We start from the raw sequence: 15,827 nt of genomic DNA, 5'->3' as shown, positions 1-15,827 counted from the left end.
GAACCGTGGCCCTTAGGCTTACATTTCTGGTAAGTGGGGAGGGGAAAAAATTCTTACATGAGGAATTACAGATGAACATTTGGAGAATTGTGTCAACCAGCAAAAATGCACTTGGTGCCAGATGAGAACTGACAGCTTGTCACCATGTGTAATATCTCCTGGGTGCTACAGTCGGAGCACTTGTCCCACTGGGGTGGAGCCCCCCTTTTCCCATATCACCTCACCTCCATGTGCCCCTCACCACCCACCCCCACCCCCTTCACCCCTCACCACCCACCCCACCCTCATGCACCCTTTGCCTCCCACCCCCACCCTCCCCTTCAGTCTAAAGAACATTCTCATAAGCTTGAAGCTTGCTGTCTGGGGAACCTGGGAGACAGAGCTCAGGGCTAAGAAGGAAAAGCTTTCAAATGAAGGAAGTTTGAGCTAGTGAAAATCCAGTGGCCTCCCTAAAGCAGACATGCTTGCTAACCAGACTCAAAGCAGCAGGTAGGGCCGGGTCCTGTCAGCACATGGCGAGTTTCGCCCCCTCCCATTGGCTGAGGCAGACACAGACAGATCACCATCCTTGAAGACGCTGTTTGAAAGGGGAAGTGTTAGGACTCTTTCACTTTTGAGTTTACAAACTCTGCAGAAATCCAGTAAGGCTCTTCTGAAGTTGGTCAGATTACAACCCAGAGGACTCTTAAGAAGGAGCCTCAGAGCTGTGGAATTCCCAGAGCCCATGGGGGTCCTAGCAGATCTTAGTTGACAAAAAACTGGCCCACTCTAGGCGAATCTCATTAGCCAGAGCGCCTTCCTTTTTGTGGCTTGGTTTAACACCTTCAGGTTTCTTTTCTGAAGCTTTGCTGTTTATGTAGCACCCCCCAACATATTTTGAAAACATTTACATACTGATTAGTTCACCCAACAGACCAACCCTGGGAAGGCAGCCAGAGCCCGCTGCACCTCAGTGGTAAGCTGCTGATGGAAGAGACCTTCCCAAGCTGGGGGGCCTGGACCCACACCCTGCCGCGTGGCTTTCAGAAGTGGCCTTCTTTAACACTGAACTGTGTTGCAGCGTCATTCCGGCTCATCTTCTGAGGTCACCTGGCTCAGGAGGTCATGGCTCTGTCCGGGCTTGTCATATTTTGGACAATTAATCGTCTATGGAAAGAAAGCAGATGGCCCAGAGCACCGCTGAATTGTTTCAGAAAGCTCCATTGCCTTGGGTCCTAGCTGCCTGCAGCTACTTAAATGTCGCGGGCTCTGTGTTATTGAGGGCTTTTCTTTGAGTCCCGATTCAGGGCTTTGTTTAGTTAAAGGTGCTGCTTTCATTGCCTGTGCTCTTGGGGGTTGAACCCAGGGCCTTACACATGCTAAGCATACGTGATGTACCACTGAGCTACACCCCAAGCCCCGGTGGAAGGTGCTGTGTTTTGTAGTCAAGGGGTTAGCTGAAAGACTGATTGCAAATGGCTGAGGTCACCATCCCAAGGGCATGGGTTATATTTGGCATCCACTGATTGCATCATGAAGTTTCTTCCAGGTGTGCAGGATTTGGGCTGGATCCAGCGTATTAAAAATTTGATTATTGTATATGAGGAGAAGGAAACATCTTATGCCCCCTCCCCTCCCCCATTTATTGTAACAGGGTTTCTCTGTGTAGCCCTGGCTGTCCTGGAACTTGCTGTGTAGACCAGGCTGGCCTCAAACCCGGTGATCCATTGACTCTGCCTCCCAAGTGCTAGGATTAAAGGCATGGGCCACCACATCCAGCCTATGAAACATCTTATTCTTGAAGTGAAATACCTGGAATTGTGTGGTTTTATTTTTAGCAAAAGATGACTCTGAGTTTTTGATAATTTCAGGTTTTTACTAATGCTAGGGATGGTGAAAGCCTGGGGCTGGGGTTTGGGGGGGTGGGAATCAGCGTAGTGGGAGGCAGGGCAGCCAGGAATGAACATGAGTTTGCTGGAGGTGGCGGAGTTCAGAGATACTGTTCAGTTCTCAGAAAACAGCCAGTGTCTCCTCAGCACCTCTCCATGGGGGAGGTTGGAGTGGTGTTTTGCCCTTTCTCTTGGCAACTAAGCATTACCTAGAGCCCCCTGGGACTACAGAGGGCCTCGGGGAACACTTTCTGTCATACAGCATGTAATTGCACCAGCAAAGCTAATTGAGTTGCTTTTTGAGTAAAAGGCATCTGGTCCCTTGTAAACTGGGAGGTCGCTCAGCCAGTGCCTCTGTTGTCAATGTGACGCCGAAGTACCTAGGCTGACTGGAGTGGAGGTAATCAGCTTGGTCACCCCTCAGGACCCAGCCTCGGGGCAGGCTGTCTGGAGCTTGCTGACATGCCTGGCAGCTCTGACCCTGTAGTGGCTTGGTACTAACAGTGATCTCACCTGACCTGACTGGCTGGTAGAAGCAGCCTTTCACTTTCCTGAGTCCTCCGGGCTGATAGGGGAGAAACCTTCTCAGGTCTGAGTTTGGCAGGAGCGGAGACTCTCCCGGCCTAACTCCTTCAGGCTGGTAATGTTACCTCTGTTGTAACATTGCAGATTTATCCCGGGTGCTAACGTGTGTGGGAGGACCACTGGCCAGGCAGGGCCTTGCTGTAGTGTCCGAAGTGGCTGGTGGGGCTGGGAGAGATGCACGTGTCCAGAAACGATCTGCTCCAACCTGTCCTCCTCTCTGTTCCGCACAGGTGAGCGCTGTGGGCTATGGGATGGATGAGGTGGAGCAGGACCAGCATGAGGCCCGACTCAAGGAGCTGTTCGACAGTTTTGACACCCTGGGAACTGGGTCTCTGGGTCCGGAGGAGCTCACTGACCTCTGCCATGTCCTGAGCTTGGAGGATGTGGCCCCGGTACTGCAACAGACACTACTTCAGGACAACCTCTTGGGCAGGGTAAGATCCGGGGAGCAGCAGTGTGTGGGAAGTGGGGCATGGTTTCTGTCAGGGCGCTGGGGGTGGTGGCAAGCCACAGGTGTGTCGAAACTTGTCTCTTGCAACCTGGCCGTTAACCTGGGACATGCAATTTGCTCCCGTGGTAAGGGCATGATAAGTTTAGTCTGCGCCTAGAAGTAAGTTATACACTGAGCATCATGGGTAACAAGAGAAACAGGCTGTCTCCCAGATTTTTTTCCTTGTTCTTTGTGGGTCATTTCATTGAATCCACATTCATCATTGGGACAGAGGAGGGAGGGGCAAGGTTTCTATGGAAAAGAAGAAAAAGGCAGGAAGGAAGCTGCCCTTCACAGAAAAAGTAGGTCTCCAACATGACTTTGAAAAAGGTGTTTCTTGTGTGGGTCATTTTGAGGTGAAGATTAAACCTTCCATCCAGGAAGTAAGACAGGAAAGTAAACGTGGCGCAGGCCAGCATGCCTGACACGCACTTCGAATGTGTGTGAAGGCCAATGTTAGCTTCCACATTTGACAACAAATGATCGTGTTTGTCCCCTAGATCAAGTCACAGGCAAGAGAAAGAGGAAAGCGATCTCCCCCTTCCTCCAACCCCGTATCAGTGAGATGGACATCTGGTCTGTTCCAATCTGAGAATGCCTTCAGTTCTCTCACACATCATCAGTAGCCTCATGTATGACGCTTTGTGTAGAGTCTTCCACGGTTGGCTCTGGGACAGGCAAAATGAAAGAGGCGGGACTTCTGAGCTGTGTTGATAATTGTGACACTTTGTACACAGGGCTTGTCCTGTGCTGTAACTTGAGGAAGCAGCCATGAACTTGGTTCGGGCAGATGGACTTCCTCTCTTCACTTCCTGTTCACTGTCTTTCAACTGACAAGATGGATAAGTGGCCCAGGGCATAGTAGACGATATTGGCCGTGTGTCACGTGAAGGAGACAGGCCTAGCACTGACCCTGAAATTAATGTATATAAAGTGATATTAGGGGCCTTGACATCATGGATGTGAGCTCAAACAGCTGACATCATACTTAAGGAAAAAGAAGTTGAATTTGGTGTAGAAAGGTAGGGCCACTCTTGGTCACTTTGAGAAAGATTAGACGTTTGTGACTATATGTAGTACCTATCAAATGCTAAAAAGACTCATTCCAAAGGCAGTAAAGCTAGTGAGGAAGATCAAACCATTGACTCCATGCTTCTTATATCGTGTACTCCGGAGTTTATGAGTACTGCCTTAAGTTAGGCATGGTGGAGAACAGAGTATCATCTCCCAGTGTGGTCCTCAGAGGTTTCAGGCCTTTTGGTGATGAAGGAGTAATTGCTTTAGTGTTTAAGAAAGCACAAAGAGCCATGCTTTGACTGATGGTCTCCCCCAGAACCTCTCTTAGAGTAAGAGGGGATCCCCCACTGCACCCAGATCCCACCGCAGCAGCTGGCTAACAGTTTGCTCTGCAGATGTTAGGCCAAAACCAGGGACCAGTTATCGATTGATTTGTTAATGGCTTGACACCACCAGCCTGCTTTTTACATTTGCTATTTGCCTGAATGATGAACACCTAAGTGGTCTAGAGTGTGATATTTACTTAGTGAGCCGGTGATAAAGTTAAATAGATGTCTGCATATTGATTTCATGTGGGAGGTCCCTGATGACTGTCTTGAGAGACGGAGTGGGCACGAATTAATGCACTACTGTTAAATTTGCATTTTTATGAAACTGAATTGTTCTCCTTGGTTGATCGCATAAACTTGGCCATATGCTGTGAAGATGTCTCATGGTTTATAATTTTAAGTTGTAAAACAATAAATCTCTTAGGGTTCACTAGAGCCGTTCTGTGTATCACCTTCATGATACACTGAGTAGGGGGTCACATACATTGTTAAGGTGTGAGTGTTAAAATTAACTTAGATGACACATGGTAACTGTGTGTACTGATGGGACAGAGTCTGGAATTTCAATACATGTGTGCCATGCATCATGATCAGGTCCAATGGCTGGCATTTGCTTGTGTTGGGAGCATTACAAATCCTTTCTGCTATTTTTTTTTAATATTCTGCTAATCATTGTCAACTATAGTTATTCTATTTTTTTGCATTTTAATTTATTTATTTTGTGTGTGTGTGAGAGAGAGAGATATTGAGAGAGAGATTGAGAGAGAGAGAGAGAGAGAGAGAGAGAGAGAGAGAGAGATTGAGAGAGAGCACACAGTGAGGTTCAGTAGCCAATTTGTGGTAGTAGGTTCTTTCTTTCCACCTTTTGGGACCTGGGGATCAAACTCAGGTTATCAGGCCTTGGCAGCAAAGCTTTTTACAAGTTTGTGTTGTTATTGTTTTCGGTTGGTTGGTTGGTTTTGTTTTGAGACAGTCTCCCTATGTAGCCGTGGCTGGCCTACAACTGGTTATGTAGACCAGGCTGACCTCAAACTCACAGATTTTCCTGCTTCTGTCTCCAAATGCTAGGATTAAAGGGGTGTGCCACCATACCTATTCTAAGTTGATTTTTTTTTTTTTTATGTCAACTATCTGGTTAGAAGAAGTTTATAGAAAAAGTCAAGGACTGGGGGATTTATCTCAGATGGTAACATGCTTACCTGGTATGTGTAAGGCTCCGGGTTCAATCTCTGGGACCACCACCACCAGAGAGAGGATGGGGGGAATTGTAAATACTAGAAGCTTGATAATAAATAGAAAAAGTAGCATGACAAATCTTAATACATTCATCAATTCATTAATTCAGCAAATGTATATATATATATATATATATATATATATATATATATATATATTTTTTTTTTTTTTTGGTTTATTGAGACAGGGTTTCTCTGTGTAGCTTTGCGCCTTTTCTGGGACTCACTTGGTAGCCCAGGCTGGCCTCGAACTCACAGAGATCCGCCTGGCTCTGCCTCCCGAGTGCTGGGATTAAAGGCGTGCGCCACCACCGCCCGGCGCAAATGTATATTGTATGTTGTGTGACAGTCATTCTCTTTGTCTCATTGTATTGGTGCAATTTATTAGTGTTCACTGTAAACTACAGCAGTTCACAAGACTGGCTTTTGGATCTGTTAGGATCCATTGTCTTCCTAGATGCTTATGACTTTAATTTACCTTTTGAATATAATTGAATATAACTTTTATTATATGTGCGTGCATTTTCATGAATTTAATAACAGACAATGTTCCTTCAAATTAGATTTAGTTGATCTGTCTGGATTTATAACTTAAAGTCTATGTTACCCTGAGCCTGTTGATCACTGTTCCGATGTGTGGAAGGTGTTACTTGTGGACCCTTGATTTAAGGGAAAGGTTCTGGTGTGTGTGACCAGTCTATGCCATCAGCTAAACACATGTAAGTCCCCAACACTAGAGCCTCTCGACACTGAAGTATGGTAGTCTGCTTAGGTGACATGGTTGGCAGGTGAGCGGTGAAGGGACTGAGCACTCACACAAGGAAGGATGCTTTGTTAACTCCTTGCTGAACCAAGCTTTTACCCAGCAAGTAACCCAATATTAGGTGCTTCCGGTTTCTTGTGTCTCTATTTTTTTTTAATTAATTTATATCAGTTTTAAAAATCAACACACAAAGCCATGAATTTCATTATAGTATTTTCATAAATACTTTGTTTCTTGTGTTTTAGACAAGATGTTCCCTCAAATCCCCTTTTCTTTTATCAGCAATTAGGATAGAAAGTGAAAGCTTGCTCTGGGTTGATAGATGGTAGCTTCGATTTAGTTCAGATTTGATGGCTAGCTTAGATTTAACTTAGCTAGATAGCTTAGATTTGGCTTGATAGATAGCTTAGACTTAGTTGGTCTGTCTGGAAACCCTATAGTCCTGTTATACGGTGCATTTCCCTTTCCTTATCTAGTATGACCACTTTGAGACAAGACGGTTCACTGAAGTTCTGAAGGCTTCCATTGCTGTGTTCTTTGACACAAATCTAAAAGACCCTGTGTTCTTGGCAGACCTGTTAGAAGGAAAACAAGCCACCTGGCAGCAGAGCTTGCCACTGACTCCCAGAGTCCTATGGGTTTGTGGCCTTTGAAAGTTTTAATATTAAGCCAAGAGGTGATGGCACACGCCTTTAATCCTAGCTCTCAGGAAGGAGAAGCAGGCGGATTTCTGAGTTCAAGGCCAGCCTGGTCTACATAGTGAGTTCCAGGACACCCAAGGCTACACAGAGAAACCCTGTCTCAAAAAAAATAAAAAAAAGTTTTAATATTAAAATTTGATAGCTGTGCAAATATATAATTTAGCTCCACTTTCTACCCCATTTCAAAGTGCTTGGGGTTCTTTTTGGAATGTCATGATTAAGTTTGCATGGTAGATTTGCCCCTTGTTTCCAGGTTTCCTTGTTTCAAAGCTTCTGAGGGTTTCCTTCTCTTACACATATTTAATATTTGAAGAGTAAATCTGAACTAGAGAAGGACTTTGTGGCGGGGCTTGCCTGGACTCGTTCTTAGTGTATGTAATTACACTTGATCGTCGACTCCTGCCTATTTATAACCGCTGCAGTCACGCTGCTGCAGATATCACTGAGCTGAAGCGCTTCAAACTGCCTGCAGTGGGGTGGGAGACCTCTTTACCCTTCTGTTTAACCTGTAGTAGTGAGAACTGTTATGATTTGTGCTGGGTTTGTGACTCCGGGTAAATCACCCTTCTCCTCCAATACAAGGAGTTTCTTTTGGGGTTGGTTGAAATTCGACCATGCCTGTGTTCAACCTGATCTGGGGGCTGCTGGACTTGCTTCTGTTCTGTAGAGATGACTTCGTGTCAAACTCACTACATAATGAACTCACATTTCCAATCCTGTGGACTCCTTAAGTCTCACGGTATTTAATGTGACAGGAAGTGGGAGTGGAGGGGTGGATCTGGACTCTGAAAAAGTAGGTGGGACAAGCACTGGACATTCTCTTCTGTCTGCATTGTTTCTCAGCCAGAGACCATGCAGTCGGGAAGGCTCATTAAAATGTGCCAGTATTTTCTGACACGTTTTATGGGTAGCTTCTTGTCTGCCAGTGGGTATTTCGTGTCCTTCAGTGTCCATCACAGCTATTAGTCATCAGGGCTCATCTGTGTGATGGAGAATCCCGGTACCTACTAAGGTGTGTTCAAGGTCACATGACTCATTTGAGGCAGTGCCAGCGTGGGATGCTGGAGCTGCCAACTTTTGCGTTGAAGTGCCTGTATCCACAGCATCTTCTACACTAATTATGCAGAAGTGAATGTCATTCTCCACATCCCTCTGAACATCACCTCCACCACCACTGCGTAGAGACAATGTGCTGTCGTAGTACAGTTCTTGATGTCAGACCTCAATGGAAATCCTGGCTCCCACCACTTTTCAGCTCTGTCAGCTTGAGTACTCCACGCCTCGGCTTCTTCACCTGCAGAACGAGCAATGTGGTAGCTTCCTCACGGGACTGAGGGGAGCTGACTGAGAGAGTGTGTGTGCTAAAGGCCTATCAGAGAGGCAGAGGTACAGCCCCTGGCTAAATCTTACTATGCGGTTGTCTGCCCCCTCTACAATAATGAGTCTTTGATAAATAACAATTTACCCGTAATGACTTTTCTAAGAAAGCATATGAGAGTAGAGAACGGGTTCGCTAGAAGCTCTTGTGTAGAGTGGTGGTTTGGACATTTCTTCCATCTTAAGCAGGACTCCTTGAACCTGTCTTGAGGCATATAGTTGCCTAATGTTTAAAACTTGCTGTTACCGTTTTAGATGGTCTTTGCCTCTACACCGTCCCCAGTAAACAACTACTAAGTCGTAATAGCCCCCAATGCTTTATTTAGAATAAAACATTTCACAACCTGGTCTTTTGTGTCCAAACAAAACACACCTGTTTGTTTATAGCCTATGAGGTCTCTCCTTGGGTAGACTATTTTCTGATAGGTCCATATTTCTATACCCATCTCAATTAACAATGCCCTGAAGTTTCTGTCACTGATTTCCTTTTGTGTTAGTAGATACAAACCAACTACATTTAATGACAGTTATGTAGCACCTTGTCTTGTTTTATTAGCTCAGCTTGTTTGAAACTCTGGCTTGAGTTCTCTAAGTTTGGGTCTGTTTGAATATTACCTGTGTACATGTGGAAACTGTGCATTGCCTTGGATCTCTATGACTACACAAGATGATTGCATGCAATGTTAGATTTGGGGCGGGGGGAGGGATGGTTGGGTTTTTTTTTGTTTTGTTTTGGTTTGATTTTTTTTTTTCCCGAGACAGGGCAAATTGTTTTCCTAAAGCAACATTCCTTCACAGGGTGGTGACATAGGACTGAGAGAGAGCCAGCGACAGAGAGAAAGAAAGACACTTGACTAGTCTCCCTGTTAATTTAGTTTAAATGTCATGTGTGTTTTTAGGCAGGCATGTAATTTCTGCATTGATGCAAACTGCCCTCTGAGCCTGAGAGAGATGCTCCCATAATAAATGGCAGCAGTTCTTATTCAAATGAGGAAGGACCAACCAGGGCACCCCGAACCTGGAAGCTCATTACCTCGTAAGACGGAATTTCCTTGTACATTTGCATAGTTTAAATTTTGACATAACATCATAGTCAAGCTCCCATGGAGAGACAGGGGCTCTAAAACTTCTTAGTTACCGAACACGGTGAGCTCACTCCTAATGTGATTCTTAACAATAGGGGCCATTTACCAGCAGTTCTGATGCTGGGTTGAACCCTGAGGGGCTTTTTACCACATCAGTATTCATGAGCATTGATGGAAAAAAAAATGCAGTCACCTACCCCCGTTAGAGAATGGTCTCCTTGAATCAAAGATGTGGCATTTACTGCTGTTTAAATCCCGGGACCAGTGTCTGCGTGCCCTTGCGAGAAGGAAATAAAGATCGAAAGGAGGCTTGAAGCTGAGCTAATTGTTTAGCTCAGCGGCTGAGTGCTGTCTGAAGGAAGGGACCAACTAGCTAGGTGACATTAGGCCGTGATGAACCTCTGACTTAACAGTCAGAGATGCCTTATCTGCTGAGATGAGACTGATTTCCCACTCTGTATGTCCATTTTGGAAACCTTCAACTCTGTGATTGTCTGAGACGTCAAGGTCACAAATGGTGCCCTGTTTCCTTTCCCACTGGCCAACTAGGACATACTGATCAGGTGACCCTGCCAGCTTGCTTTGTCTCTTTCCAGGGACTCACCAGATTCTATCTTCCTGACACTAATACACTCTCCTTCTCCCTCCCACATTCCATTCTCCTGCTCCCTGGAGGGCAGCTGATAAACCCTTTGAGAGCAGAGGTCGGGTATCTTGAGTTCGAGTGATCCTCTGCCTGCTGCTGCCTTGCACCTGCTCTGTGGGGGGGCACCTGGTGGCTCGTCATGAAGCCCCAGGTTTGACTTGGAACTGTGGGGCTCTCCAGAGAGGTCAAGTCAGAAGTGAAGTGGGCACAAGTCAGGCAGAATTACCGGGTCTGGTAGAGGCACATCCGAAGGCCTGGTTTCCCAGGTAACCCCACCACTTCTGAGACTCGTGGCCAGGGGCACGACTCTTCTCTCAGCAACCATCTTCTAGACTTAAGGGTGGGCTCTCAGATGGATGTTGTAAATTCAAAGACAAGCTGTCTATGAGCAAACCTATACAGTACCCCACTCACCTGGGATTAGTGGAGACATACGTGAATAACACTTTCCAATAACTGAATCTTTTACCCTGTGTACTGATACACGGATGGTGTGTGTGTTGGGGGGAGGTGACCATTGGAGAGTCCAAAAATTGGTTTAAGTTTTATTTGATCTAAAGAGTATATTACACATAATTATACTGTACTTAATCATTTTTGCCCTATTAGCTTTTTCAATATAGTAGAAAAGAGATACTTCAGGCTTCATTTAGCAGCATGTACATCCTTGCCCAAACTGAACAGCCCCAGCCTATTAATTTTTGAGTGCAGATATTTCATCTTTTTTAGGTTACATAAAATTATTAAGATAGGTTTTTTTTTTTTTTTTAATTATAAAAGCATCACCCATTATGTGTGTCGGAGGAAGACTGGTTAATGTCAGTAGTTACTTTTTGGCCTTATCTCGGGGGCTTCTGTCTTTTGCTTGCCATCTCTGGGCTGTAGTTGGTGGGCCACAGCAGGATGACGTTTGTGTTGAAGCAGGAGAACCAGGTGTGGTGGAGAAGACCTTTAATCCCAGCACTCATGAGGCTAAAGAGATCTCTGTAAGTTGGAGGCCAGATAGCGAGATGCTGTTTTAACAACAACAAAAAAAGGTGTGTGTGTGTGTGTGTGTGTGTGTGTGTGTGTGTGTGTGTGTGTGTGGTGGGTATTGGGAAGAACACGTGCTCTTGCAGAGAACCTGGGTTACACACACACGGAGGTCACAACCATAACTCTAGTTCCATGAGACCCAGCATTCTTTCTGACTTCCGAGGGTGCCGAGCACACATGTGGTGCACATATATACATGTGGGCAAAGCACTCATACACATGAAGTAACTAAATCTTTTTTCTTTTCTTTTTTTTTTTTTTTTTGGTTTTTCGAGACAGGGTTTCTCTGTGTAGCTTTGCGCCTTTCCTGGGACTCACTTGGTATCCCAGGCTGGCTTCAAACTCACGGAGATCCGCCTGGCTCTGCCTCCCGAGTGCTGGGATTAAAGGCGTGCGCCACCACCGCCCGGCGCTAAATCTTTAAACAACGTAGAGTTGAGTATACTGGCCCTATCTACCCTGCACTTCTCATGGCAGATGTACTTTAAGCTGCAGCCACAATGTCTCCTCCATTGGTTTCCTTCTGTCTGCCATATGGTAGATAATCAGATAATCAGGGCTGTGAGATTAGGGACCTACCGTCCCAAAGGCTTCTTGTTGTACCTTAGTCTCGAAGACTTCAGCCCCATAAAAGACCTTTGACGTTGACTTGAAGTAGTTCCAGAGTGTAGATGCCTATATCTCGTGTCAGGGGAAGTTTGTAGACCCCAGGGTGACCTTAGCTTCTGCTTACTGAACTGAGTTAGTTAGAACCAAACAGCACTGTGAAGGCTTTTTGTTTGTTTTGTTTTTGGAGACAGGGTTTCTCTGGGTAGCCCTGGCTGTCCCGGAACTCCCTCTGTAGACCAGGCTGGCCTCAAACTCACAGAGATCCACCTGCCTAGGCAGAGTCTCTCTCCTATAACTCTGACTGGCCTGGAATTGGCTATGTAGCTTGAGGCTGACCTTGAACTCTTAATCCTCCTGTCTCCACCTCCCAAGTGTTGGGATTACAGGCATTCGCCACCATGGCCAGTTCTCAGAAAGACTCTCATCTATAACTATCAAAACACAGACCTTCAGAAACCCCACAGAGACCTGCAGAGTCAGGTATAAAGGGCTTGAATTCCTCAGGACAAATGCCCCCCTTTCCAGTAGGTCTCCTGATTAGCTCATCACTGCAGGTAGGGGAGAGAGGTTTCATTCGGGGCCCTCTGTGAATAACTCAAGCCAGGAAACTCATAGTTAGGGGTCTCCAACAGACCAGCTCGGTTTCCCTGATTCTGAGCAACTCCACAGATCTCTGGCGTGGACCGGCCCAGGATCTCCCCGCTGCTGTCCCACCCTCTTGGAGCTTGACTATGTCACTTGAATGGCTGTCTGCTGTGCTTCAAACTATGGCCCTGTTGGGGACAGTCAACCCAGTATTATACGTATTACCCACCACTTGTGGGGATCTACCAAGTCCTAGAATAGTCTAGACATTTTACCTCCCTAGCACTGCTTCGGGGAGTAGTGTCATAAAACAATAAATGTATGCAATGGTCTTCAGTACCTGCCTAACATCCTATGACATTTCCTGTGAATTTGAGTTTCGTGAAGACAGTGGATTGTCTCATCCCTGCTGTCGTACCAGGGCTTAGTGTCTGGCACGTAAGCGGCTGCTCAATACATACCTTTCAAATGAATCATACCAGACACTTGCTAGATGGCCCCAATTGTTGCAGATCAGACTTTCGAAAGCTCAGAGCAGCAAGCTAGCCAGGGCACAGTGGGCAGTGAGCAGCAGACCTGTCTTCAGAGCCTCGGGGCATCTTCCCGGCCACTCTGCTGCCTGCCCCAAAGAGGAGGAATGGTTTTAGGCATTAGAAGACCCCTGTCAGCTGGGCTGAGCTCCCAGAAGTTGTGACCTGACTGTTGGGGTACATGGCCTTAGCCGTGTGAACTCCAGTTCACCTGGGTGGTACCATGCCTACCTGGGTCTATTTCCAAAGCCAGGACTGTGTGCTTCCTTCTTTCTGAGGTTTTAAGATGATTTGTCAGCCACAAACCCCCAATTAGCACAGCTTCCCTCCCTGCAATTGTTTAACCATTTCATGGACCATCATCCTATTGCTTCAGCAGATGCTCTGCCCCCTCTGTTCGTGGTTGATTTCAAAAGTCCATAATTACAGGGAATTTGCCTAGAGGGTAAATCCTAACTGTTCTCAGCGCACACACACACACACACACACACACACACACACACACACACGTAACTTAGGTGATGAATACATTACATCACTTGATGGTGGTGACTATCCCATGGTCTATACGTATATCAAAGCATCAAGTTATGCTCCTTAACAACAAATAGCAGTTAAAGTCCACATGCTCTTAAAGGAATATAGGGGCTGAAGTGATGGCTCAGTAGTTAAGAGCACTTGCTGCTTCTGCACAAGGCCTGGGTTTGGCTCCTAGTACCTCTACTGGTTAGCTTACAACCACCTGTAACTCCAGTTCCAGAAGATCCAGTGTTCTCTTCTAGCCATGATGGGCACCTGCATCCACATACAAACAAGCAGGCACTCATGTTTATATACACATAAATATAAATAATTAAAAAATTTAAAGCTCTAAAAGGAATATAGTTTTAGGGAAGTTTTAGTGAATCAAAGTTAGTGTAGTGGAACTCACATCTACATTGGGAGAATGTGCCCAATTATATCTAAATACAGTTTCGTTTGGGTATTTTTGTTGTTGTTGTTTCTTTCAAGACAGGGTTTCTCTGTGTAGCCCTGGCTGTCCTAGACCTCACTCTGTAAACCAGGCTGGCCTCGAACTCACAAGAGATCCACCTGCCTCTGTCTTGCTGAGTGTTGAGATCAACCTCGATTGATTTGTTTGTTTGTTGTTCAGGCTGGCCTGGAACTTACTCTGTCACTCTGGCAGGCTTCACATTTGTGGCCCTTGTCCCTTGGCCTCCTTAGTCCCGTTGGACTTACAGGCCACAGCCGCGAAGCCTGACTCCTAATTCAGTCTTAGGATATAAGTCTCGAGATGGACTCTTCCACTTCACTGTGGTTTGTGCAACATTTTGCCAGGGTTTAGATAACTAGTATGCTTTGCTGATCTTCTAAATTTAAGGTGGAAGGGTTTTTTTTTTTTATCATCTATATTGAAACCTCTATCCAAGCATGCTTTGTGAGTAGCCCAACACAAAAACCACAAACTTACTTAAAACATTATGAGATTTTCTTTTCATTTAATAATAACTCAGTTGTGTGGCTCTCAAGCACGAACTTTATAGATGAAGGCACCATATCACGATGTCAAAAGGCTGGACACCTGCCAGCATTTTGAAATGATATTCAAAGAATCCTATAGTGGTACAAATCACACATTTCCCAACTTTCATCTTGTATTATGACTGTCTAGCTTTCTGGGACAATAAGTGCCATACCTTCAAACTAGAATTATGTTGACTAAAATGCCACCTCTCCCTGCTGTCCCAGGCTGAGGTCACAGAAACTGATGGTGTAGAAGAAAACTTTTCCCCTTGTAAGCACTTCCAATGAGTACTCCCATCAGCCAGACTGGGTCCCTTCATGCTGGTCAAGACAATTATAGATTTATGAACTGATGAAAGCGCTTCTCAGCCTTCTTGTATCCTGTGTTTGGCATTGATTTTTGCTTGTTTATATACTCAGAGGGACCTGGGAGATAAATATTATATACCTGCCCCAGGCAAAATCATATTAAATTTTTTCCCCCAAAGAGCTTACTCCCTTCTAGACTATCTTGAGATGAAAGCATCCATGGCCAACGTGACAATGGGTCATTTACTTGGGAAGATTTTCCTGACGTCAAACCTAATGCCTTTTCCTTCTGATCTTGTTTGAAAGGTAAAAGGAGTTGAGAGTTCAAAAACCTGTCTTTCCTCTGCTCTGCTAGCTTTACTTTCTCCTCAGGAGCTGAATAGATGCTCCTATCTGTATAAATACCAGTGTCTTTATGGTACTGGGTGTCAGAAAGGACCAGCCCATTTTCCCTCTCATGCTTTAGAGAGATGAAGGAAAAAGAACAGACGTGGGTGATGTTTTGCTCCAAGGCTGTCAGGATGGGAACAAATGGTTCAGATACCTTGCAGATGGATTTGCATGCTTGAGGCTGTGGAAAATGATTTTAAATTTATTTCTAATTGTTTTTTAGGTCCATTTCGACCAATTTAAAGAAGCATTAATACTTATCTTGTCTAGAACTCTATCCAGTGAAGAGCACTTTCAAGAGACAGGTAAGACACTGACGTTTCTTCTCTATATTCCCCCTTTTAAAGGTATGTAGAGATAGGCTGGGGATTTAGCTCAGTGGTAGAGTTTTTGCCTGGTATGCACAAGGCCCTGAGTTCAATCCCTAGCTCTTCCCTCCTCCCCAAAAAAAGTTTGAAAAGTTTTCTGGAAGAAAAATGTGAAGACCTTGAAGTATGCGTGTGTAGGATTTGGGACATCTGCTCTTTGTACATGGAACCATTATTTCCAGAGACTTCTTTAGATATCATCACAATAGCCTTGCAGCTGTTAAACACTAAAGTGAGACTTCTCTGCCACAACAGCACATTACGGAAGAAATAATTGGATTATTCCTAGGCAAGTGTCAGATGGTGTAGCAGTAATTCATTCTTGGATGGAGCAGAGTAAAGCTGAATGGTAGCTCCTTCAGCCTTACTTCCTGTGTCTGT

The 15,827-nt window shown here is 45.3% G+C and overlaps 1 protein-coding gene across 2 annotated transcripts in view; it reads left to right on the top strand.

The window, feature by feature from the left end:
- Positions 1-2,695: 2,695 nt before the first annotated feature.
- The window catches only part of Nin (ninein), a 95,536-nt gene continuing 82,404 nt past the window's right edge, over positions 2,696-15,827 (top strand). For both annotated transcript variants that reach the window (XM_059278970.1, XM_059278972.1), the window contains exons 1-2: positions 2,696-2,887; positions 15,302-15,383. In XM_059278970.1, the coding sequence (XP_059134953.1) occupies positions 2,705-2,887; positions 15,302-15,383 (265 nt within the window). In that variant the 5' untranslated portion in view covers positions 2,696-2,704. The remainder of the gene's footprint in view (positions 2,888-15,301; positions 15,384-15,827) is intronic.

The sequence above is a fragment of the Peromyscus eremicus genome, chromosome 14 (assembly GCF_949786415.1).
Source record: "Peromyscus eremicus chromosome 14, PerEre_H2_v1, whole genome shotgun sequence".
NCBI lineage: Eukaryota > Metazoa > Chordata > Mammalia > Rodentia > Cricetidae > Peromyscus > Peromyscus eremicus.
Note: the sequence above shows the minus strand (reverse complement) of the source record. Positions and strands in the feature narration are given on the sequence as shown.